The following is a 23,729-nucleotide window of genomic DNA, read 5'->3' on the forward strand; positions in this document are numbered from 1 at the left end:
AATTCAGTTTAATCGGTTATTAAAAGGAGTTTGAAATTTGGAAGATTATTTAAGAAAACAATTCATTAGAGATCACCTATTCCGTTTAGCACATTTTCGAGTCTTCGACCTATGCGGTGCAAATACATGTAAATGCAGTTAAGTTTGGACAATAATAAGTTCACTTAATTCTTGTAAAAAAATCTAATAAAAATTTTCGTGACAATGTATATGGGCCTTCGAAAGGCGCATTTTTTCGGTGCATATTGTCGATTATAACTAAACATATACTGTTCAATCAGCCGAAGGGCGTACTAAACCACGAGCATACAAAGTTGTTAAAAATATATTGAGTTCCCATGCAGTAAACTAGAAATGATAAAACCTATACAAATTATCACAATATGGATGACAAGTAAACTATATCTAAAACAAAGTGTCATTGCAGGCATGCACTATAGCATTTATATGCAAATATTTGTTTTGTGCCAGACTTGTTCACATTCCCTGCTCAATTTCTTCAAATTGTTTCTCGATATCTTTTAACTTTTCCTGCTTGCTTTTAATCTCTTTGTTTAGACTTTCCTTCATGCGTTCGGTTATCTTAATCTTGGCGCTCTTCTCTTCATTCAGAGCGGTGACTTGCTTTATTTGATCGTCTAGATACGTGATCTTCTCCTTGAAGTCGTCTTCTTTCTCATGCAAAGCGTTCACGTTGTTCTCCAAAGAAGCGGTTTGATCTGAAAATTCGCTCAATTGCTGTAGGAAGTTCCCCTCTTTTTCTTCGGCCCTCTGTAACTTTGTTTCAACACGTTTCAAATCAGCGTTGAGCGCCTTTTCTCGAAGTGAGGCCTCCTTATACCGATTTTCCTTCTCTTCCAGATCATACTTTTGTTGTTTTGCATTTTCCTCGATCTCTTTCGACATCTCAAAACCTTCTTCTTCTTTTTCTTCAAGCCGTTTGCGATTGCTTTCCGATTCCTCAGATCGAACGGCATTTTGATCTACCTGATTAATGATTGCTTCAACATTTGTATTCACCCGTTCGAGCTCGGCTGTTAAGGTCGCAATCCGATTTCTCAGCGATCTCGCATCGGTTTCGCTCTTCCTTTCCCGCTCAGTGGCAACTAAGAGATCCGACTTTGCCTTCGATTCCCGTTCTTCGGCCTCTTCGATCGAAACTTTCAGGTCGCTTATCCGCTGTTTGATACTCTCCAAGGAACGTCCCCTGCTCATTTTGAACTTCAGTTGCGATGCTTCGAATATTTGTTTATAGACGTTCGCTTATGGATAGACCGTTTACTGATAGATATTAAACGATGTTTACAGCCGAAAACGTCAATTAATTTCGTCGAAAGATGGGCAGGCTGTTGCTTCTTGCCAAGATAATACTAAAGGAAATGCCACTGTAAGGAGGCGCTTTTCTCGCCCTAATTTTACACAAAACAAAACCAGGATTTGTGTAGGAGTGTTAAGTTGGATCCGCTACACGTCATAAACTACCTGCATAAGAATGCATAATGCTATTGTCGAATATTCATGAACACTTAAGTGTTCCTGCAAACAGTCAAGGGCCCGAACAAACTTTCGAAATTTAGAGACAACAAATGATTTAATAAGTTGACTTTGTCGATTTGCCCCGTTTAGGTAGATTAAATACAACCTATTGATATCGTAAAATCGACGAATTAGTTAAGATTCCACAAGAGCACCTGATATTTGTGGTGGCAATCTAGCACTTGATGCGGAACGGCACTTGCATTTTCCGCCGGATAACGAGTACAAATTTATGCAAATTGGAAAACATCTTAAATTCATAACATTTTATTACTTAATATTGGCAATGACTCATGCGGAGTTTGGAATTGTTCTTCTTAATTTACCAACCCATCGGTAAGACGTTTTCACCCAATAATAAAGGCAATATGTAGTACAGGCCGAGTTTCCAATGATGCGTACTTGAATTGGTTAATTTTATTGATTGCCCTCGTGGCGTCGTGGCGAATTATTAGTTAGTATTATGAATTAGTCAAAATCAATTATAACAGTTCAGATTCAACATGCCTTAAAGATAAATCCAGATTTGAGTTGAAACATTCTTTAAAAATTCAGAACCAGCAGTGTGCATATATCGTTATTCAGGTTCCGCCAAAATTTTATCCTTCGCCAACGACTCGGGAAAATACCGAATCGGGTGTCGTTATACCTGGACCCGCGATTCGCTTATAATTAATTAACTGTTCAACAATACGCAATCAGGTTTATTTTCATATCTTGACTGCGATAGATAAGTTCGGAAAGTTCCGATAGGAAGTGCTTGTACCATTCTACTGCTTTGTAGCATTTTTTTCCGACAGGAATTTCCAAGGTAAATGGGAAGCACCCCACGGCAATCCATGGTGTGTTTTTTTATAGCAGCAGCCATTTAAACTGGATTAATCATGGCTTGGTTATTTAGACCAGTAAATAGGTGCATGTATATTGATAGGTTTTTTAATGATAATATAAAGTGATGAAATAGTTGCGAACACGCGCTTATGAGGAGATTAAATATTTCAGTTTCCATATTGCGTAGTATGATCATTTTATATGGAATCAAGCACGAAAATGAAATGTTTTGCTTATAGAAAGCAAAAGAATTAATTCGAGTCAAAATATATGCAAAGAATGTTACATGTTGTGCTATATGGATTTTATTTGTGTCAAAATGAATTTATATACTCACGAGTGCCATGACCGTAGCACGAGAAGTAAGGACGGCAAATTTTCGATGTAATACGCTGTTTATTATATAAATATTATATTATTAGAAATCTTTACGTTACAACATCTACGATTGGTCAAACATATTCCATATCGCCCTTCGTTCAAATATGATTTTTCTCATGCAGTTATCTTAGTTCTAAGACAATTACTCGAGTTATCTCGACTTATCTGTAGCTGTAGAGTCAGTCTGTACGTATAGTACATTCTTTATAACAGCAGCCGTGAAGAAAGTGGTTTTAAAGCTTTTAATCAGTGCATACAAGTTTTATATAAGTTTTGATCAGTGCATACAAGCATTCACTGCATTACCAACATGCATGGGTGTTTATATAACCATGTAAACTTGTTATTTTATCGCTGGAGGCGAGATGTCAGACTGGCGTAGATTTGGGATATTCCGCAGTACTTTCAAATATATAAATCTCAACAATTTAGACGAACCAATTTTAATATAGGAGTTCATTCATTCACTATCTTTTAACAATTATACACTTTTTTGTGGCTTTAATCGGCGTCTTTTTTCTCTGCAGAGAAAATACATTTCCAAGGAAGGCTGGATACGTTTACAGATTTTTACATGAACACTTTCTATTTGCTAAAGGCAAATCGTTAAAGGAAAATCAAAGCTATCATAGTATATATCGAACGTTGAAACATAAAGTGAATATAACTAACATGGTTTCGTCCGGGTTAAGCAATTTTGCCTTGCATCATGTGGCTTAAATTGCAATTTTAAAACATTCATTATTCATAATACAATGCTATTTGAAGTGAATGTAAATATTGGTAAAAATTGGTTTTTTGTTGGCCAATCCATTGCCTGGCCTAATATTAACCACTTTATATATACCTAAGCTACACTCATAGCAAAATGGCTATTCATTTAAAAACAATGAGAACTTTTTTACACACCAAAAAAATATCATGCACATTGAAAAACATACGTTTTTCTCCATGTGAAATATATATACGTTTTTCGGTATGATAAATATTTTATTTATGCAACGCCCATCCTATGCACCGCCGGGCATTTGGACTCAAGGTGAGAACAGCGCACCTTGCATGCATCGTTATATAAGACCGTACAGACTCATCACATCACGCGAGGTCGTTGGATTGCCGACAGCTATAAACATAGACAACCCAGGAAATCGCAAATATTCTAAAACGAGCAAGATTACTTACTACCTTGCAATGGCAAAAATCGTGACAACTTGCATCTATCAAGCGTTGCACAAAGTACCGAAACAGTTACATTAAAAATGAACCGTGTAACAGAATTTTGAACGGGAACAAATATATTTATTTTGTGCTCGAAAACAATAGACTGTGCTTTTCAGTGATGCATCACGGTTCCAATTTTTTTTGGTTAAGTTCACAACGTGAATAATTGCGTTCCTATAAAATTGACCATCAGAAGATATCGCAATTATTGTTACCATACGCTCTTAGGGCCTGTTTATATGATCCCGCCTAGCCGGGACGGGACAGTTTCCGAGATCCCGCTTGTAATACAAACACTAATTAGTGTTTACATGACCACTTTTCCATCCCGCCTAGGCGGGATCCCGGCACTTCTTGCCGGGATCCCGCTTAGACGGGACGAGAAATTGCCATATAAACACTCCATCCCGCTTGGCCGGGATGATTCGCGATTAACATACATTAGGAGCATGTGTATATATTGGCATATTCGTTTTCTACAATAAAACATGCCGTCGAAGGAACCTGCACTACAAAATGAACTCCATATAAACACGCCATCCCGCCTAGGCGAGTTTCCCGGCTAAGCGGGATGAAAACATCCCGTCCCGGCTAAACGGGATCATATAAACAGGCCCTTAGTTTTAGCGCAACCACATTTTCTTCTTTGACAAGTGGAAAGTTTAATACGGAGCTACGGGTCCCATATACATCAGAACATCCATAACTATCCACATTCCACCTTAAATCCTAATCTGCCTTGGGGGTGTGTAAGATGTGTGACCATAGATGTGACCCAGTCTCCAGTTTACTAATTCCCAGTCTCCAAGATTCAGCAAATAAACACAGAAATAAACATGGCCATGGTGTCCACAATTGTTCGATTGGGAAGATTGTATGGCTCTGTGCCTTATGTTGGTGTACGATCGCGGCCAATTAGTGTAAGTCGTTTTTTTTCAATAGTGGACATTGCATAGTTTGCAGCAGAAGCAATGTTCTATGATGTGGCATCAGGCGTACCGCGTGAGCAATTGACATTCGAATATAGTTTATCAGACAGCGTGATGATTCTTATGTTCAAGATCACAACTTTCGCGTTATTGAAATATTACATCTTGTTTTTATTATATATCTTAGCTTTTGAATATGTCTTCCTTTTCAGTTAATATTTTATTACTTTAATTTTTACAAATTTCCATTTAAAACACGACGTGTATATGCGGTTACCTAAACTTAATTTTATGTAAATAATTATGAAACGTATCAATTAACGCTTCGTCAATGGTCATAAATGTTAGTAGCTTTGTTTATTTATACCTGGCACGATTTTACTGTTTCCTAAATCCTAATGAATACCGTTGACCATTCATTCATTAATAATTAATTATTGGCATTTCCACATGTGGCAATATATCTTTGAGATATGACTTTTCTAATAACAAAAGGTCTGAAAGACTATGTATGGCAAAAAATTATTTATACGTTGTTCCTGGTTGATGAAAACAGGACTGAGACAATGGTGTGCTGTACAGCAGGAACATGGTTCTTATCAACCAAGTTTTAGCAACTTGGTGACTTCAAGAAGTTGCTATACAACCACGCATGTTTGTTGGGTGCAGTACAACATTGTTCAGTCAACCAGGAAAAACCATATTGACTTTTACATGTATATTAGTGATGTGATGGATTTTTTGAGAGCCAGCCTTGAATTGCCAATTACTAAAATAAACAGTAAGAATTTATCAAGGCCTATATTTTAATTCAATAATTACATTATCAGAAAAATAATTAATTAATATTAGTAATTATTTCTAATTAATTGTTTTCAAACTCAAATCTTAAGGTTTATAAGATGTTCTTTGGAGTATGTTTTCTCTTATATATAACTGTAGCATTCCAAAATGAAATTTGTTTATTTTTGTTTTTATCAACAATAGTGTTAATTTATTTAGTGGAAGCTCTCACATGCCCTTTCAACAACCTCAGTGGCAAATGCTGAATTTTTTTCAAGTACATATGAAGCTGTCAAGGATATTAAAGATGATTCAAAGGTTTTAGTTGGAGGTATCTGTTTGTGTATTTATCAAGCTCTTGCAAGTTACATCATAGTGCATATATGTAGCCTGTTGCCATTAGTGGTAATTGAATTAAAATATAGATAACAGAAAATTAACAGTCGAATAGAACTTGAGTGAGAATGACAATTGAATGACTTTTGTGCTAAGATTTAGAAGATTTCAATTATTTATCCGAGTTTTTTGCTTGTAGTTTATTAAGGTATTTGTGAACTAAAATTACTCAAATACTGACAAGTCGCAACATTGCAACTTTGATGTACTTTGTGCACAGCACTACGTCTATTAATTGTATAAATAGTTTATTATAAATCGAATTTATTATTCCTCATTGAAATACTTATTTTGTTCATATGTTTGAATTATCATTTTTAGGATTTGGCTTGTGCGGCATTCCAGAAAATCTTATTCAAGGTTTGCTACAAACAAAAGTCAAAGGGCTTACCGTCGTCAGCAACAATGCTGGGTATGACTTTGCCTTAAACAGGCCTGATGATCAATTGCTTTGATAATCTGCCAGTAAATTAAGTTTCTTCCTAAAGTTTCACAATGACTATATTCTCGCACTGGCACAAATACTGTAGCCTAGCTGACTACGGTACCCTATACCATAATATATTTTTATACCCATTTTTTATAGCCATGCAATTATATATTTAGGGTTGATGACTTTGGCCTTGGCCTTTTATTAGGGTCTAAACAGGTATGTATGAGTATATATATATATATATGTATAGTGAATAAAATTTCCCAAATTTTCTGTGTCTCCCAAATTCATAATATCTAGGATAGGTAGTTTCAATTTATTTATTTTGGTGCATTCAAGATTAAAAGAATGATATCCTCTTATGTTGGTGAAAACAAGGAGTTCGAAAGACAATTCTTGACTGGAGAATTAGAAGTTGAATTAACCCCCCAGGTATGGTAATATTGGTATGCATGTTATTGTATGGTATAATATGGTACAATAGGCATATGGTATGGTATGATACAGTATATTGTGGTATGGTATGATATGGTATTGTTGTATAGTCTGGTTTGGTATGATGTGACATGGTATTGTATATGATGTGGGGTGGTTTTGTGTGAGAATATAGCTAGTGTGGTATGGTAGGTATGATAATTAAGAAATAGAAAACATTTTCCGTGTTTCTATACAGTTAAAGAAACACACGTGGGAGTTTTGGCAGAATGATAGGGGGAGTTTTGGGAGAACTGCAGTGTACTAAAGCTTCCTATTTTTAAGGCTACACTGTACAATAGAAACTTTTATTGCAACATATGGTAATATATAAATAGCTAATTAAGTCACAACAATTTGGTAAAGTTTTATGTCGTCGTAAATATTGGATAATTAATTTCCGTAAACTGGGTAAAGCACTCACACAAACAATCTTGGCTTCTTTCAAGGGTACGCTAGCTGAAAGACTAAGAGCAGGTGGGGCAGGTATTCCCGCGTTCTTCACACCTACCGCGTTTGGAACTGTGATACACAAAGGTGGAGCACCAATCAAGTACAACAAAGATGGAAGTGTTGAAATCGTCAGTACGCCAAGAGAGGTATATGGCAGAATGTGGATTAGAAGTCTCTTTTGTAGATAGAGATATACATGTATATACCCAAAAAGGTTAATGGAGGTATGCTGTCTGTGCATTGTTTGCATGTGCCCGTCGTTTTTCTCGATTCATTTCTCGATTAATTTGCATTTCTTTTTTGCATCCATCATATAACAGAATCATACGCTGAAAAACAACTTTAAAATTAATGGAATTGCCGTGTTTGGACCACTTAAATTAATTTACTTTATCTTTACCCCGAGTTTTAAAGTTTTACAAAATAGATAGTGGAAAGCTAGTATTAAACTATTCGCATAATGCGACATTATCTAGCTCGATCAAATACATATCCAGTGTAATGTTCAGCCATGCACATATCGTAAATAAGAGCGTTTATTTTTTTCCTTGCGGTCCGAATTCATATTTTAGCGTTTCCTGCAATCTGATTGGCTACGCGAGCGGTCAGTATGAGGCCGTACGGACTGCGCGAAATTTTACAGCACAGAGCCAACGCTAAAATATGAATTCAGACCGCAAGAAAAAAAACTATTATTTACCAGTTAAGTCGGTCCGTATAGGGAAATATTTCCCTCGGTCTCAAAAACTGTTTTTGCAAATAACATATATATTATGACTATTATGACTACATATTATAACTATATATTACTATTAACCTAAAAATGTTAGTCTAGGGATTTCGATGGTACACCATACATAATGGAGGAGGCAATTCGAGGTGACTTTGGTTTAATAAAGGCGTGGAAAGCTGACAAGAAAGGAAACCTAATATTTAGGTATTAGTATTTATATAGCTTTTTGCAATATACTATACCGCTTGTTAGATAAAGACGAGAACCGCGTAAAAGTATAACATTTAATTATTTACATCAAATTTTGTCGCCGACTTAAGAGAATAACACACTGAACTAACATTGCTATCAATGTTTTGTGTTGTAGGAAGACAGCAGCCAACTTTAATCCACCAATGGCAAAAGCGGCGAAGATAACCATTGTTGAGGTACATTCAGTGAATTCTATATTAACCTAACACGTTCCTATAAGTCATTTGGTATGCAAGGAGTGAAAAACTTAGTGTTTTTCCAATGGTTAGACCATGTCTGTTTTGCAAGCACTATTTTGGGCACATTTATGTGGCCCTTGTTTTCATGTGACCAGACATGCAAAATTCAATAATTTTTCTCTAAAGTTCTTAGCTACTGAATGGACCCTCATCCTGGGCTTGTTCGTTGCGCTCGTTCACAAAAGCTTGAAAGCTTGAGCTTGAGCCACTTTGGATTACGGGTGCCAATAAATATAAAATTCTTTTCCTACAGGTTGAAGAAATTGTGGAAATAGACGAGATTCCAGCAGACCAAATTCACGTGCCTGGAATTTATGTTGATAGAGTTGTAAAAGGAGAAAAGTACGAGAAAAGGATCGAGGTACCGTAATGATTGCATCAAATATTAGCTCGCAGAAGACACATTTGACTTTAGGAAATACTTGGCATCTTAGAGTGCGCCTGCATGCATGCATGCGTACGGTTCAAGCTGAAAGAGAACTTTTAAACTTTCAAAAAAAAATGTTGTTTTCATATCGAACAAGAGAATGTCCGAACAACAGCAGTATTGGTTGAAAATGGAGAGCATGAAGTTGCTGACATTTTATGCAAAGTATATATAATAAATGTCCCACAGTACGTCTCGCCAAAATGTTTTTTACTAAAAGGTTTTTGGACATATGTTTAACGATTGTAATGACATTTTTCGCTAAAATAGTCGGATTCATTCGAAATGTTATATAGGAATGGTCAATGTTTTATGGAATATTTATAGTAAATTGCGTTAATTTATTTTTATACATGCAGCGGGTCCGAATATTCAAAGAAAGCGGCGATAATAAAGCACAATCCGAAGCTGATCTTCTTAGAGAAAGAATCATACGTCGTGCCGCGCTGGAGTTTGAAGATGGCATGTTCGGTATCCTTTTCTCAATCCATCTCCTGTTCCTAGCCTAACTCTACTTATCCAATCTTCATAAACGTGCATGATTAGCTCCGCCCTAGAATAGTTGCTAATTTTTTGTTAGATGGAATGGAATTTCAGTACATGAAATAACCATTTAGTTTAATTTTAATTTTTAGTCAAATCAAACAGCCTAGCATCAAATGGGGTATAAAATAGACAAAACACTTCTCGACGTCTCGACAGGAGAGTATGAAAATAAATAGGGGAGAATACATGTTTCACAAATGTTTGAACACATGTTTTTTTTGCCCTCAGGTCGAAACGTCGAGAAGTGTTCTTGTCTATTTTAGGCCGTTGTTATACCACATTTGATGCTGTCGGAAAGCAATTTGATTCAAACGCCATTTTGTACAGTACAATCAAAATGCAGGCATAATTTATACTTACATACATTTGCAGCCAGATTACAAACTTTTCATTTTTCTGCAAATCCTTAACAACTGTGTAGTTAACCTTGGTATTGGTATGCCCATGTTGGCAAGCAATTTTATAAAACCCGAAATCACCGTACATTTGCAAAGCGAGAATGGCATTCTAGGACTGGTGAGTTCGTCTCCTGGGACCGCATATAGCTCGTCTTGACATGTAGATTTCGTATGCATTGGATAAATCGTAAAGCATTCTATAATCTGGAAAATAATTATCCCATAGGGACCCTTTCCCAACGAAGATGAAATTGATCCTGATCTTATAAACGCTGGTAGGTCGCATTTGAAATAGTGATGATGTGCATGTACAATTACGTTGTGCCGTTCCTTGATGCAATTATTTGTTCTGTTTGCAACTCAAGGGAAGGAGACTGTAACCGCTTTACCTGGGGCAGCGTTTTTCGGCAGTGACGAGTCTTTTGCTATGATTCGTGGGTAGGTTAGCCATTCTGGTTATATCATTCTAAATTTATCTCTTTCTTGTCAAGCCTGCAATCAGACTGATCACAAAACGTCCCTGATAACTTCGACCTAAAACCTAATATTGATGTTCCTTGATAACTTCGACCTAAAACTAGGCATGTGCTGAGTAATGGAGCGAGTATTGAACCATACATACCAGAACCACAACTGATCCGAGCCCAACATGCTTAATTAGACAAACTAAATATTTTTTCTGACGATATTATTTCCCCTTCTGCAGAGGACACGTTGATGTGACAGTCCTGGGTGGTATGCAAGTTTCGCAATATGGTGATCTTGCAAACTGGATGATCCCGGTTAGTGTTTCCTTGTGCGTTCTTTTAAATCGGTATTCAATTATGACTTTCATAGTCTTATTAACTCAGTCCAGGGATGGAGCGGAAGAAATTTTTCTGCGGCCTTTGACAATCTAGGTAGCATCTTATCGTCTCATTTTTAGATTTTTTTCGAACAAACATATATTCTAATATTCATGACATCTGCATACCAGTGCTTGTAACCCAACCTATGCCTGGCAAGCAATGCCAGTTCATCCAATTGCACGAGCAAGCAATGCATGCATGCAAGGTATCACCTTTCAAGAGTGCAAATACATTTTAAATTGCGCTTAATTTGTTTGCAGCTTCATATATACTCGCCATATTTTTTGCATCTGTGTTATGAAAAGGGTATAATGAAAAAATGATGAAAAACTGCATGCGTACCAGCTAATTTGGTACATGCAATACGTAGTGATATTTAGTGATATTTATCGATGTTTTCGGCATCGTTGCACTGAAGTCATTTCAGTTGATGCTTTAAAGCAAAGGAGAAAACATTTGCCGTGTCTATAATTATTCTGTATTCCGCTTGCTTTATCAGACATGCATGTACATTTTTTGAAAAACAAGTAAGTATTCATATGATATTTACACTTAATCTGCATTTCGCTATTAGTTTATGTTTTTGCGCTATTTTTTCAGGGGAAAATGGTGAAAGGAATGGGAGGAGCAATGGACCTTGTCTCGTCTCCGGGAACTAAAGTTGTAGTTACCATGGAACATACAGCTAAGGTTACAACATTCTGTATCACGTTACGTTCTCCTAAGTACTGCATACATAGGCTCGCGTGGTTAAACACTGTTAGTAAACTATGCTAGAGAGTATAATTAAGCATTTCATAAGACAGGTTTTTGATGGTCTTATATTATCGGTAGCCTGTACCTCAGTTAAAATTCTTAAAACACTCATTTAAACTGCATTTACAGGATGCGCAAATTGAAGTCTGGTGCGGATGAAATTTAGACCATCTATTTATATAGTCCAAATTTTATCAATCTTAATTTTATCCGTACCAAACCTAAAATTACCAACAATTACAGAGTAACTTTTCTCACTAAAGTTCTCTACAAAGTTCAAAAATCAAAATTGAATTATATTGCTTCGTGAATAAAGCTTTCCATTGGTTTAGGGTCCAATCAAGTGCGTTGTTTACAGAGCGAAATGTTAATTTATGAATTTTTGAACTTCGCAACGAGCATATGCGAACTTCCAAACGAAGTTTCGAATATTTGTGTGAAAAGTTTCTGGAAGCATTAAACTGATTGTAACGGATAAAATTGGTGCGGTGAAATTTGACTAGCTAGGTAGTGCACCAATACCAATTTTTCCTGTACGCACCAGACCGTTCTCGCTTGCTCTGCATTATACGGATGTTGACCCAAGTACATTTACATTTTTACTGTAGGGCGGAAAGCACAAAATTCTCGAGGAGTGCACCTTACCGTTAACTGGTGAGCGGTGTGTAGACTCCATAATCACGGAAAAGGTATGTTAAGTTCTCGGTTCAGCCTTGACTTATTAAGGAAACCACGAAGTTCTACTCTGATGTTTTATGTATATTTTACCGGAAGTATTTTCATTCCTGCATTTTGAACATTCTCTTGACATTTTAGTGCGTCTTCAAAGTTGATCGTGAACACGGTTTGACTCTGGTGGAACTTTGGCCTGGAACGAGTATTCATGAAATCCAAGTGAATACAGGATGTCAATTTTCTGTGAGTGTCCTGAAAAGGCTGAAAAGTAGTGTTTTCCTTATTCACATAAGGCATTCAGAGTATCATGCACTCGATTTAAATTACCGTGATTTTTCCCCAAAATGTGGAAAATTAATTAGTCGGCCTCTTTTTAAGCAAATTCAGTTGTAGAATTATGACCAATCTAATGTTTGATCTTTGACTTCGTGGTTGTACGTATAGATCAACAGATGTTGTTTTTGGTTTTTTGACAAAGTTTTCGTCCATTTATCTCTATATGAGTGGACGTGCATGTTTTCACTGAAATATACAGTTACAAACGTTAGAATGAGCGTCTAAAATTTTGTGTTACAACTTACAACTTCATTCATTTGGTAAAGCTTGTCAAATTGGTGAAAGACTGTTTTCATGATTTTGCAGGTCGCTGACAATCTTGACGAAATGAAACAAGCTGAATGGCACAAATAAAAAGTCACTGGTACGCGTCGTTGCCACCATTGATATATCTGAAATTGGGCTGTCCTGTATAGCTCCTACTACGTCGTAGCCTGGCTGCTGCTGCAGGGTAATCTTTTGGTGGCAATAGCCTACAATGATTTACGGGAAATAACAATGAAAGGGGGGTTGTCAAATTGATCATTTTTAACCAGCTTTGAAAGTAATAGACATAGGTAGCACACTTCAAACGAAGAGTAACCCGAACAAACTTAATTAGGTAATGTACCTGACCATACCTTTAACACCCGCGCGTATTGCTTTAAATATTGAGTCTAACCGTCACTCTAACGATTTAATTGTTACATAGGACCTGTTGCACAAACCTGTCCACTTTTTTTCATTCTTATATCCAAATTTGTTCTATTGAACTGAAGAAAAGTGTTGGAAACATATCAGTTGCCTCTGCTGCGTGCTGGGTTGATTTTAAAACGGATCGATACATTATATTTGAGTAAACGAAACTTGCCCCTTCTCTTGCAGTTCGGTACGTCCCTTGCTCTCGGGGCGGGTAACTGGACAGGTTTGTACAACGGGTCTCAGTTCATTGTTTTTGAAGAATGCTTGTCTGCTAAAGTAGCTTTGATAGTTCCGATTTGGTATAAAAGAAATATAACTTTTAACTCCATCGGGAAAAAACAATGTATAAAATGCATATTTATTTGTAAAATGCATATACTGAAAATATATGAAAAATTAAATTTTTCTCTTTTGTTCGAAGAGGTTGCCTTTGGTTTATATGACATACGAACCCTGTATATCTGATCTTCTCAAACGATCAGAAAATAAAAAATAGGTACGCGGTGCGTACCTGTTGCAAGCCGTGGTGTTTGATGTTTACGAAATTTTTAGTTTTTAGCGAGGAAAAGGAAGTGATTGGTTTTCTATATTCTTTAATATTTATAACATTTTCTGACTACCGAGAGTAGATATGGAGGTGTTTCATTATTTTTTACTGCTTAGAGAAGCTTATATTGCTTTTATGATCACTGAAGTAGCTCCCTAGAGTGCGTGCATGAATTCTCTGCTCAATTAAGTTTGTATATATTTGATCAATCAATGTTCTGTTATCGGTGGTAAAACGGGATATCAATTGTCTATATTGGTTTTCTCTAATCATTAGATTATAAAGTGACTGTGCAGTAGATTGCTGGGATAAAATATCACCTGACTAAGCGCATTAACATAATAACTATTAGCCCATATGCTTGCCTATTGGCCAGTTTTACAATACGTTTGACATTTGAATCACACCTCCACAGACAGCTCTGTCTGTGCTCTGTCAAGGCTTTGGGCGTGGTACATGCTACCGTTGTGTAAAAATAAGTCTCACTATCATATAACAATGATCTTCAGACTTGTTAAAGTCTTTTGAGAAGGTTTTTGTCATCAGCGATATCAGAATTATGTAAAACCGTTTCAAATATTTCACTCCTATATTAAGTTCACGAAATAAAAACCTACACTTCGCTTTGCTAGATATATTTGAAAAACGTTGCTTGCATGAATATTTGTATTATAGATTGCCGTGCTAACTGCTATTTATAGCAAATATGGAACTCTTTTTTTACGAAGTAGGTAATGCACGAAAATATCTTCGACAATTTGTTGCCCTAGAGACGGGTTGATATGGGAAAGAAGAGTGAAATCCATTACTTTAAAGGGAATCTGGGAATGAGTAGAAACAAACGTAGAAAATGTCATAACCCTGCAAAATTAGCGACCTTACTGTCGCTATGAATTACACGTGTTATAACGTAAATTGGGAATGGGCATGGAAATGAATATCAACAGGACAGGACAGGACCAGTGGACAGGACAGACTGTCAGACTGCAGTTATATGAAAGTTGCAGGCTATTAGGCTTATTCGCTTCCGCAGTATGCAAGAGATGATGCGTTCTTCCCATATTACGTGCGTGAATAACCCGTTGTATGCATTAAAAAGTGCATATAAAGTCAGTTTATTAATTCTACCGTATCATAAACACGCATATTTGCATGCTGCGAAATCGTTACCTGTATATGTAGATTGAACTGAGCTGTGTGGCATATAAATACTTCCAATGAAGTCTATGATGTTTGCACGCTATGCATGTTCAATTTTAGATTTGGTACGAATGTAGTAGTGGCTTGTGATTCTAGGCAAGTTGCGACCATGTGCTTATCCATCCATCTCGAACATATGAAACGAGATTCGAAAATCTGTGGTAACTGGTAAGTGGTAACAGTTTCCCAGAGTTCTCTTACGAAAGTTGCATTGAACTGCAGTAACATGACGTACTATGCAGACAATTCACCGCTAACACTTTTCGTTCTCATTCCTTCGAAGGAAAATTAAGAAGAAAAGTAAACATGCAAGATGTAAAACCAAAGATTCTTTAACTAAACTGTTGCCCTTTGTGATTAACGATGAACGAGGGTGTGCTTCATATCGAGGAACATTTACTTGAGGCCTTTACGACGATGAATACGCTACGAAATCATCAAGAACTTTGTGACATCGTGTTATGTGTAGAGAATATTGAAATTCATGCACACCGTATTGTTCTAGCATCGTGTAGTCCCTACTTCTACGCTATGTTTACAAATAACTTAGCGGAAAGCAAACAGTCGGTTGTGACATTAAAAGATGTGGACGCGAACTGCGTAGAGATCTTGGTAAACTTTGCCTATACGGCAGACATTACTGTAAACGAGAGCAATGTTCAAGCTCTTTTGCCTGTCGCCTCCTTGTTGCAAATTTCATCCGTCCTGAAGGCGTGTTGCGCTTTCTTGGTGGGCCAGTTAGATCCGTCAAACTGTTTAGGTATACTGTCCTTTGGAGAGCTACACGGATGCGACGAACTCGCGTTGAAGTCGCGCCATTATTGTACTCGGTATTTTTCAAAAGTTGCGAGAGCAGAAGAGTTTCTTTCCATCACTGAAGACAGGTTATGCTCACTAATGGATGGCGACGGGTTGTGTGTAAAAAATGAAGACGAGGTGGGGTATAGGTTGAAATCAATTGAGTAGGATTGGAGTCATTTCCAACAGTGTAATGATCAAAACACTCGGGATCTAATCTTCAGTTTAATACATCCCAGAAGTTCTGAGAACATTTTCGTGCTGTCCAGCTTTTGACCTGTGTGTGAACAATTGTTTAATTTCTATGCAAAAGCCTAATGATTATTAAGTGCCTTATTCATATATTCATCTTATAGCTGATGGGATTTGTTTCAAAAACAATTGTATATGAAAATAGTACACAAGGGTAGTCAGTTTAGCTCTGTTTCCAATGTTATGCATGTTGGAAATGACATTTTGGTAATTTAAAGCTTGAACTTTCAGGAGAGGCTCATTAACACAGTTGCTGTGAACTCGATTTTTGTGACATTTTTCAGTAACACCATTATTTCATTTCACTAAGAAAAATAGTCTGCATATCAGTTACCTGGCTGATGCAATCTACTATGGCCTGTTTATTATCATAACAAACAGTTAAAACACAACATTGTTGTGTACCGGTACAGTCCTAGCTGGCCTAGCTGCTTCTGTCTCTTGCATTCTAATCAAGATTGCAAGTAAAGAAGTTGCAATATCAAATTAATAATGAAATCTTTTGTATACAGGCAGTTGGCCATCTTTTAACTGGAACTAATACAAGCAACATATTATATTTCTCAATTCCAGGTTTTATTAGCTGCTATTCGATGGATAAAACATGATATGGAAAACCGAAGGCATTCTTTATGTCGAATACTGTCCCATGTTCGTTTGCCCTTTGTCTCTCCTGGTTTTGTTCAGTCATTATGTAAATCAACGGACCCAAATGATGTTATGTTACTGCAATTGATATCAGATATTTGCACTGTGAGTAATTTTTTTCCAATAATATTAGTAGCAGTATGTAGTTTTCTGCTTTCATTTAAACTGCAGGTAAAATGCACAGTTTTGTCTACATGATTGGGCCTCATAAATTTAATTTAAATTATTTGACTCCCTAAATCTTTATAACAATAGTGCTAGTCATAAAAAAACATCCAAAAAATAATGTAAACATTCAATTGTTCATTGCCTTTGCACATTGGCATATACAATGTGCGATTATTATATTGAACTATGCAGAGCAAGTTAAATTATGTACCTGATATATGATGTTGCTGCCTGTTTATTTTAGTTGACTATGTGAAAAGGGTGTTTTATTTTTTAAATTTGCTTAGAAAAACATGAAGCAATGTATTAGGTTGGGAGCACTTATAGTCTTAAAGGCATGCATTTAGGTCATTCACTTTATCGTATTCTCAATTTTTTAACTGCTCTGCTCTGAGCATGCGTATGCTTTGCTGAACTTTCGGAAAATGAGTTGTATTGCTTACTCGAAGAAAAAAAGCGGAAAGTGAATAATAAAACAATTATCGATTTGTCGGTGGCTTGCAGGTCAATTATTTAATTGCCTCTGCCCATAGGCAGCCCAGCAAACATTAATGATTTAACCTTTATAACCTTACGAACCAACATTGTTTCATTTGTTTCCTGGGCTTCCTATGCTCATTCCTATGCTCTGCCTTCGGCCTGGGCAAATAATTTGGCCTGTTTGCCACCGACAAATCACGATATTTTGTTCGACGTCGTCCAATAATTGATTAGTAGATTTCAAGAGAAATAGTGATCAAAACATTGCATACTGATACTATTTTCAGTCAGTGCAGCTCAGTGGTGCAGTTAACCTGGTCTATTAAAGGTGCATTTTATATTTTTTTATATTGCAAGTACAAACAAAATTTGATGAGTCCAAACATTCCCATTTCTGGATGATCGGCGTATAAAGCAGTTAGGATTAGCGTGTATGGCAATTGCAGTGGAAATATTGACATTTTCCGATCGACACTTACCCTAAAAATTTTCCTGATGCTTAACTGAAACACTTTTTTTCCCTTTGGCTTTGGTAAACGTTTTAAACTGCAAGCTTACACGTATTACTCGAGATTTTTTCAAAGATTGTGTTAAAGATTTTTTCGGCAGTCTCAAGGCTGAATTACCTTGTATCAGTACCTCGGGGGAAGATTAACGTTTTGAGTGACCAAGTCGTGCCGTTTTAAAGCAACATGGTTTTGAATAAAATAACTACTTGTATTTTATTCTTTCTTCGGGGGGTGGGAGTTGATGTTTATAGTATACGCAACTCTTCCAATTGGAATATAGATTCAGTTTACAAATACGATAGAGCCATCCTTAGTTTTCATATGGGTTTGTGAATTGTGATAATTAGCTATATGAATGCTACGCACGTAGAAATTCAAATTACGCAGATTAAGGATATTTCTCGCCCTGACTTCATCTTTCTTCCAAATAGAGTCGCTGTTCTCGGGCAGTTCACGTAAAGAAGAGATCTCCAACAGGGTCCCAGGTTATGTACATTGTTGGCGGTTATCTGCGGCAATCGTTAAGAGTTGTTGAATGTTTTTCCCCGCGTCATAATTCGTGGAGTTTACTCAAGTCGTTACAGCAACCAAGAAGTGGCGCAGGCGCAGCTTTTGTTGGTAAGTGCTGTAACCTGAAATTCTGTAGTGGTAGCGATTATCGGGCGAGTTCTTTTACACAAATAATGACTGAAATAATGTTTTTATAATACATTGAGGTAATTGTTTTTATTACAATAATTTTTTTATTCTGTTTTATACAATAATATGAAGTGATACTTTCCTAAAAAATCCGGATTGTATTCAGTTTGACAGTCCATCTTAATTCTGATAAATTAGGAAGAGATATAGGTTCTACTGGAAAAACTTTTTGTGCAAGATCTGGAACAAACAAGACCAAATGTTATTAAAAGGTCCATCGCTATTATTGTTACTCTGGTTTCAAATAATGAAAGAAATCTTCGCCCAAAGATTACATTCACGACCCAACGAAACGACACTCCCGTGTAGTGTCTTCATCAGGGTGATCTGATGTTGAACCGTTGATCCTTCTATCCTCTGACATGTCGTCGTCTGCCAATGAAATGAAATATTCTTTTCGCAAGCAGCTTCTGTGATTCCTATTTAAAGACGATTTCAGAGTGTATAAGGATCGACAGTTCCACATCAGAACAGCCCTGAGTGAGTAGACGGGGAGTGTCGAAACGTTGGGTCGTCTGGTTGCCCAAATGAACAGTGAAATCTTTCTGAATTATTATAATGCGTGAATATAGCTATAGCTATTTAACATCTTAATTTTTTTAAATCGACATTAGACCCTTCTCATCATGACACCGAGCACGGAATTAAGTCTAATATTATCCGAAGTTTGAATGGCCCGTTAGTTTTTCGGAGTCGATCAATCGAACTTTGTGTATAACGTTATAAGAAAGGTGTTTCGTTAACAAAAGTGCTCTTCGTAGAAAAATATCTGAGAAACACCCATCTCTCATAAACCGTTGGATTGACGATATTGTTATGTTTCATCGTAGGTGGTATGTTATATATCATTGGTGGACGTAACAACTCGTTAAGTGGCAATGTTGACTGTGACTCCGTCGACCGTTACGATCCTCTCTTGGATGAATGGAAATCCGTACGGTCCCTAACAGTTCCGCGCAATCGGGTCGGCATTGGCGTCATTGACGGTTTCGTTTATGCTATCGGTGGTAGTCATGGTAACTTGTACCTAAATCATGTTGAAAAATACGATGCGGACGAAGATTGCTGGGTCGAAGTTTCTCCACTAACGGTCCCAAGGATAGGTACAGCAATTGATTTCTTGAATGAGAATTAAACAATGTTTGCAGAAATATTCTGCAGATTTCCCTAGTTTCCTCTTAAAGCCTATCTCCCAAGGATTTGTTCATAACTATGGTGTGTCGACAAAAAGTATATTTCAATCCAACTTTTTCAGTCAAAGAATACTATGTGCAGATTATATATATTAGATTCGGATAAAGACCCATAATCAATATTAATAGTAAATATTCAAAAGAAATTGAATACTGTAATTTCTACGCGTTCAATTATAAATTTTACGCAATCTGTCGTACTGCATGTTTGTCACTGTAACCCAATAATGTCGCGAAAAACGATTCCGTTGGTTTTTTGTTTTCTCTTTCAATTATTGTCCTTACCGGCTGTGCGGTATTGTCCCACAGTATATATTAATAGTGCCAAGTCGGCTATTAGTTCTGACGATGCTGAGGAAAATATACTTCAAACTTTACTTTCGGCCGTTCTTTTCAGGAGTCGGAGTTGCTGTGATCGACAGGAAGCTTTACGCCGTTGGAGGATACGATGGAGTACGTCGTCTTGATAGGTGAGAAACACTAAAACTCTTTTGTATTCGAAATGAGTACGTCGTCTGGATAGGTGAGAAACACTAAAACTCTTTTGTATTCGATATATATATATATATATATATATATATATATATATATATATATATATATATATATATATATAAGTTATTTACCAGATTGGAGGTCCGTATAGGGAAATATTTCCCAAGGTCTCAAAAACAGCCTGAGGCTAAAGGCCTAGGGAGGTTTTTGAGACCGAGGGAAATATTTACCTATTCGGACCGACTAAACTGGTGAATAATACTTTTTTTTTCTTCTGGCGGTCCGAATTGATATTTTAGCGTTGGTTCTGTGCATGCTTTAAAAAAAACAAGACGCCTACTAGGCGTTATATGATCGCGTCGTTCACAGCGGCGTAGCCAGCCCAGCTATGCAAATTTTGTGTCGTAAATGTTCTTAATAATAAAAATGAACAATATACCGAACTATAGTCGCATGTTGAAAGCAGGAGAAACACAAAACAGCCCATTTCGAAACTGCTTGAAATCCTTTAGTGCAGGCTTACTCTGCTCAACGTGTGCAGTTAGTTGTATGTGTAATGAGTGTAAAGATAAAGATAACACTTGCTAGCATTTTGATCGCTTTATTGATTCTACTTTACTGCTTCGAAGTTCGAAGGTGAAACGAAATATGCCCAAAGTGAATACAACACGTGATATAACTAGCAACTTACCTGTGCGCAGGTTCCCGATTAGGGTGATATGGCCCGCAGCTAGCGACGCTGGGGGTCGACCCGAGAGGAAAATAAAAAAAAAAAAAACCAAGCCGAAACTATAGATCGCTGTCGCTACGCGACGCGATCAAAAACTGTATTATGTACTGTACTATACAATACAACTATACTTACATTGGTTTGCTTGTTTGTACTACTGTACGTGATTTTATACACAATATAGCTTGCCTCCGTTTAGTTAATATTTACAAGTACGCGTACGTATAGAAATAGATTGTGATATTGTTCACCTTCAGGTTAAAATGAACGTATTCAGTTCTTCTTGACTCCTAAGATCACTTAAATTGAAGAAAGAAAAGACGTTGTTCTTCGAAGAATAACTTAGAAACTAAACTGTAGCTATATAGTTGTTTTAACGACTGGTGTACGAACAACTATATATAGTTATTAGTTTGCATTGCCTTGAAGTCTTCAATTGCACTGATAAAGGCTTTGGTTTTAACTGGACATGAGTATTTAAGTAGTCAATATACGTGGTGTATACTTATTAAAAGTAATTTCCATGCAATAATTTCATGGAATGACAACCTGTGATGAATCTGTCTGTATTGACGCGATATAAATCACCCCATGCATGCATACATACCATACATGTGTACGGACTTTACGAATCAATATTCGAAGAATAACATCTTGGAAAATAGGTGTAGTCCATACACATACATGACTCATTAAGGAACACTTATGTGGTAGGGACTATAGATTGAGTTTAGAAATATCACCTATTCGAACCGTCTCGACCTAGTAGCTCAATTGGAAGAGCATTTGACCAGCAAGCCGAAGGTCGCGGGCTCGATTCCCACCGTGGTCAAGCTAATTAAACTAGGTTTTCTATAAAAATTCCCGAAACATTTTTTTTTCATATACGTGAAATCCTTGTCATTTTTACAGTGTCGAATGCTACGATTCAACATTGGACAAGTGGACGCTGGTCGCGTCAATGAACTCAGCTCGTAGTGGTGCTGCTGTAACAGCGGCCAGTAAATATATTTACGCCTTGGGGGGATATGACGGGACAACTCAGTTGAGTAGCGTTGAAAGATACGATCCAGTGGCAGACGAATGGACACTCGTCTCAAGTATGTTGGATCACCGTAGCGCCCTGAGCGTCGCCTCGTTTGAGAACAAACTGTATGTGTTTGGAGGGTACGACGGGGAGAAATTCCACGACTCTGTCGAGGTTTATGACTGTGTACAGGATCGGTGGGAGGTAGCGGCTGCCATGAGTATGGGCCGTAGTGGAGCTGCTGTAGTGGTGGGCGTGCGACCTGCTTTCTGAGAGTTCAATATCTATAGCCTCGTCAGGCAGGGTGCAAGGTCGGTTTCAAATTAGGGATTCGACGGGGGATCCGACGGCTTATCGTGTATTACAACTTGATTGCGATGCGTAACATTCCAGAGAAGCTTTGGAAGGAAGACAAAGTCAATTTGATGTCATATGACAACAGATTTATCTGAAGTCAGGACATTCCTATTACAAGGACGGGTCCTCTCTTTGGACCCGGCTCGTGGTAAATCTATACCTTTTCCCGCGATAAATCCCTGATAAATTAAAAATTAACGTTTTCCTTACTAACGACACAGATTTTTATATCCTCGCCGAAAGATGTCATTACACATAAAATGTGCAATAATTGAATGAATTAATCTTGGTACAAACTTGAAAGTACAGTGTTAGGAATTAATATTATTGTGTTAATGTGGTGGAATTAATATCTTGTTACCGTTGTTTGTATAGACGTGTCAATAATGTTTCAACCTGTGCGTAATAAGAAACAATTACAACTGATAGTGATAGTGCATATGATACTGGTATATGAAGTAATATTGTGATGTAGCCAGGGGGCGCCGGCTCAGATTTTCTAACAAGTTGGTCTGGTGAAAAACTCAATTTTCAGTTTTGAAATAACATTCTGGTGAAAAACTCAATTCAACACATTATGTTTTGCAAACATGCTTAAATTATTATATATGCTCTGTTACAGGAGTGCATTTTCACCAAATCTGCTCTCGCATCGTCCCGGCGCCCCTGTTGTTGCAAACCTAAGAGGTCGCACGTTGGAATCCTCGCGTTAATTCTTCAGCTTGTCCGGTTAGTTAACTAATTGTAGCAACACCACAATATTAAAATACAACAGCTTACATTTGTCTACATACTTACCTTTTGCCAGTTTTTCAATTTTGCATGTTAAACTATTCACAAAGGGAATTGGCCTAGACCCAAACAACTTTCTCACTTCTTTTCTGTTCTATATTACACGCGTCACGGCTGGCCCACACAGGCAGGACGCGATTTGGCAACGCGGCGCGAGTTTTTAACGTTTTGTATTTTCCAAAAGCAAATAAATCTTATCCTATAATAATATTCTTGTAGATTACTTGATAAAACATTTTGACTATGGATAAAATACGCCCTAGCGACAACCCCGGATCTCCACTGTCGCCATAGACGTACGAGGAGGGGAGGTGGGCAGCATCGAATGTAATGTTGGATGAAATCTGCTGAAATCATTCGCGTGCCGCCCTAAAATTTTCTAGGCCGCACGCCTTTTGCCTGTATCGACCCTGCGATTTGTCCGGCGCCTTATGCATGATGTGACAGCTGCAACGGGTATTTTTTTAACAGGTATAGAATGGGATTGTCACAATTTTTCCGATGTT

At 37.1% G+C, this 23,729-nt stretch overlaps 3 protein-coding genes across 3 annotated transcripts; 2 read left to right on the top strand and 1 right to left on the bottom strand.

The window, feature by feature from the left end:
• Positions 1 to 309: 309 nt before the first annotated feature.
• On the bottom strand, positions 310 to 1,465 carry LOC114524142 (tropomyosin-like). Its single transcript, XM_028545262.1, has one exon. It carries the CDS (start codon positions 1,213 to 1,215, stop codon positions 478 to 480), a length of 738 nt encoding a protein of 245 aa, XP_028401063.1. The 5' UTR covers positions 1,216 to 1,465; the 3' UTR covers positions 310 to 477.
• A 1,824-nt stretch (positions 1,466 to 3,289) lies between these two features.
• On the top strand, positions 3,290 to 13,720 carry LOC114524141 (succinyl-CoA:3-ketoacid coenzyme A transferase 1, mitochondrial-like). The gene is made up of 18 exons (XM_028545261.1): positions 3,290 to 4,889; positions 5,901 to 6,012; positions 6,399 to 6,489; positions 6,684 to 6,726; positions 6,850 to 6,942; positions 7,434 to 7,583; positions 8,268 to 8,374; positions 8,538 to 8,598; positions 8,915 to 9,022; positions 9,448 to 9,559; positions 10,056 to 10,150; positions 10,259 to 10,307; positions 10,398 to 10,470; positions 10,739 to 10,814; positions 11,481 to 11,570; positions 12,245 to 12,325; positions 12,453 to 12,554; positions 12,954 to 13,720. The coding sequence occupies exons 1-18, from the start codon at positions 4,806 to 4,808 to the stop codon at positions 12,999 to 13,001; spliced, it is 1,575 nt and encodes a 524-aa protein (XP_028401062.1). The 5' UTR covers positions 3,290 to 4,805; the 3' UTR covers positions 13,002 to 13,720.
• A 1,594-nt stretch (positions 13,721 to 15,314) lies between these two features.
• Positions 15,315 to 23,391, top strand: LOC114524231 (kelch-like ECH-associated protein 1). Its single transcript, XM_028545371.1, has 6 exons — positions 15,315 to 16,011; positions 16,699 to 16,878; positions 18,362 to 18,548; positions 19,460 to 19,732; positions 20,220 to 20,292; positions 21,960 to 23,391. The coding sequence occupies exons 1-6, from the start codon at positions 15,439 to 15,441 to the stop codon at positions 22,345 to 22,347; spliced, it is 1,674 nt and encodes a 557-aa protein (XP_028401172.1). The 5' UTR covers positions 15,315 to 15,438; the 3' UTR covers positions 22,348 to 23,391.
• Positions 23,392 to 23,729: the final 338 nt, after the last annotated feature.

This window comes from Dendronephthya gigantea, unplaced genomic scaffold, assembly GCF_004324835.1.
Source record: "Dendronephthya gigantea isolate DGI-Jeju-01 unplaced genomic scaffold, DenGig_1.0 000030F, whole genome shotgun sequence".
Lineage (NCBI taxonomy): Eukaryota > Metazoa > Cnidaria > Anthozoa > Malacalcyonacea > Nephtheidae > Dendronephthya > Dendronephthya gigantea.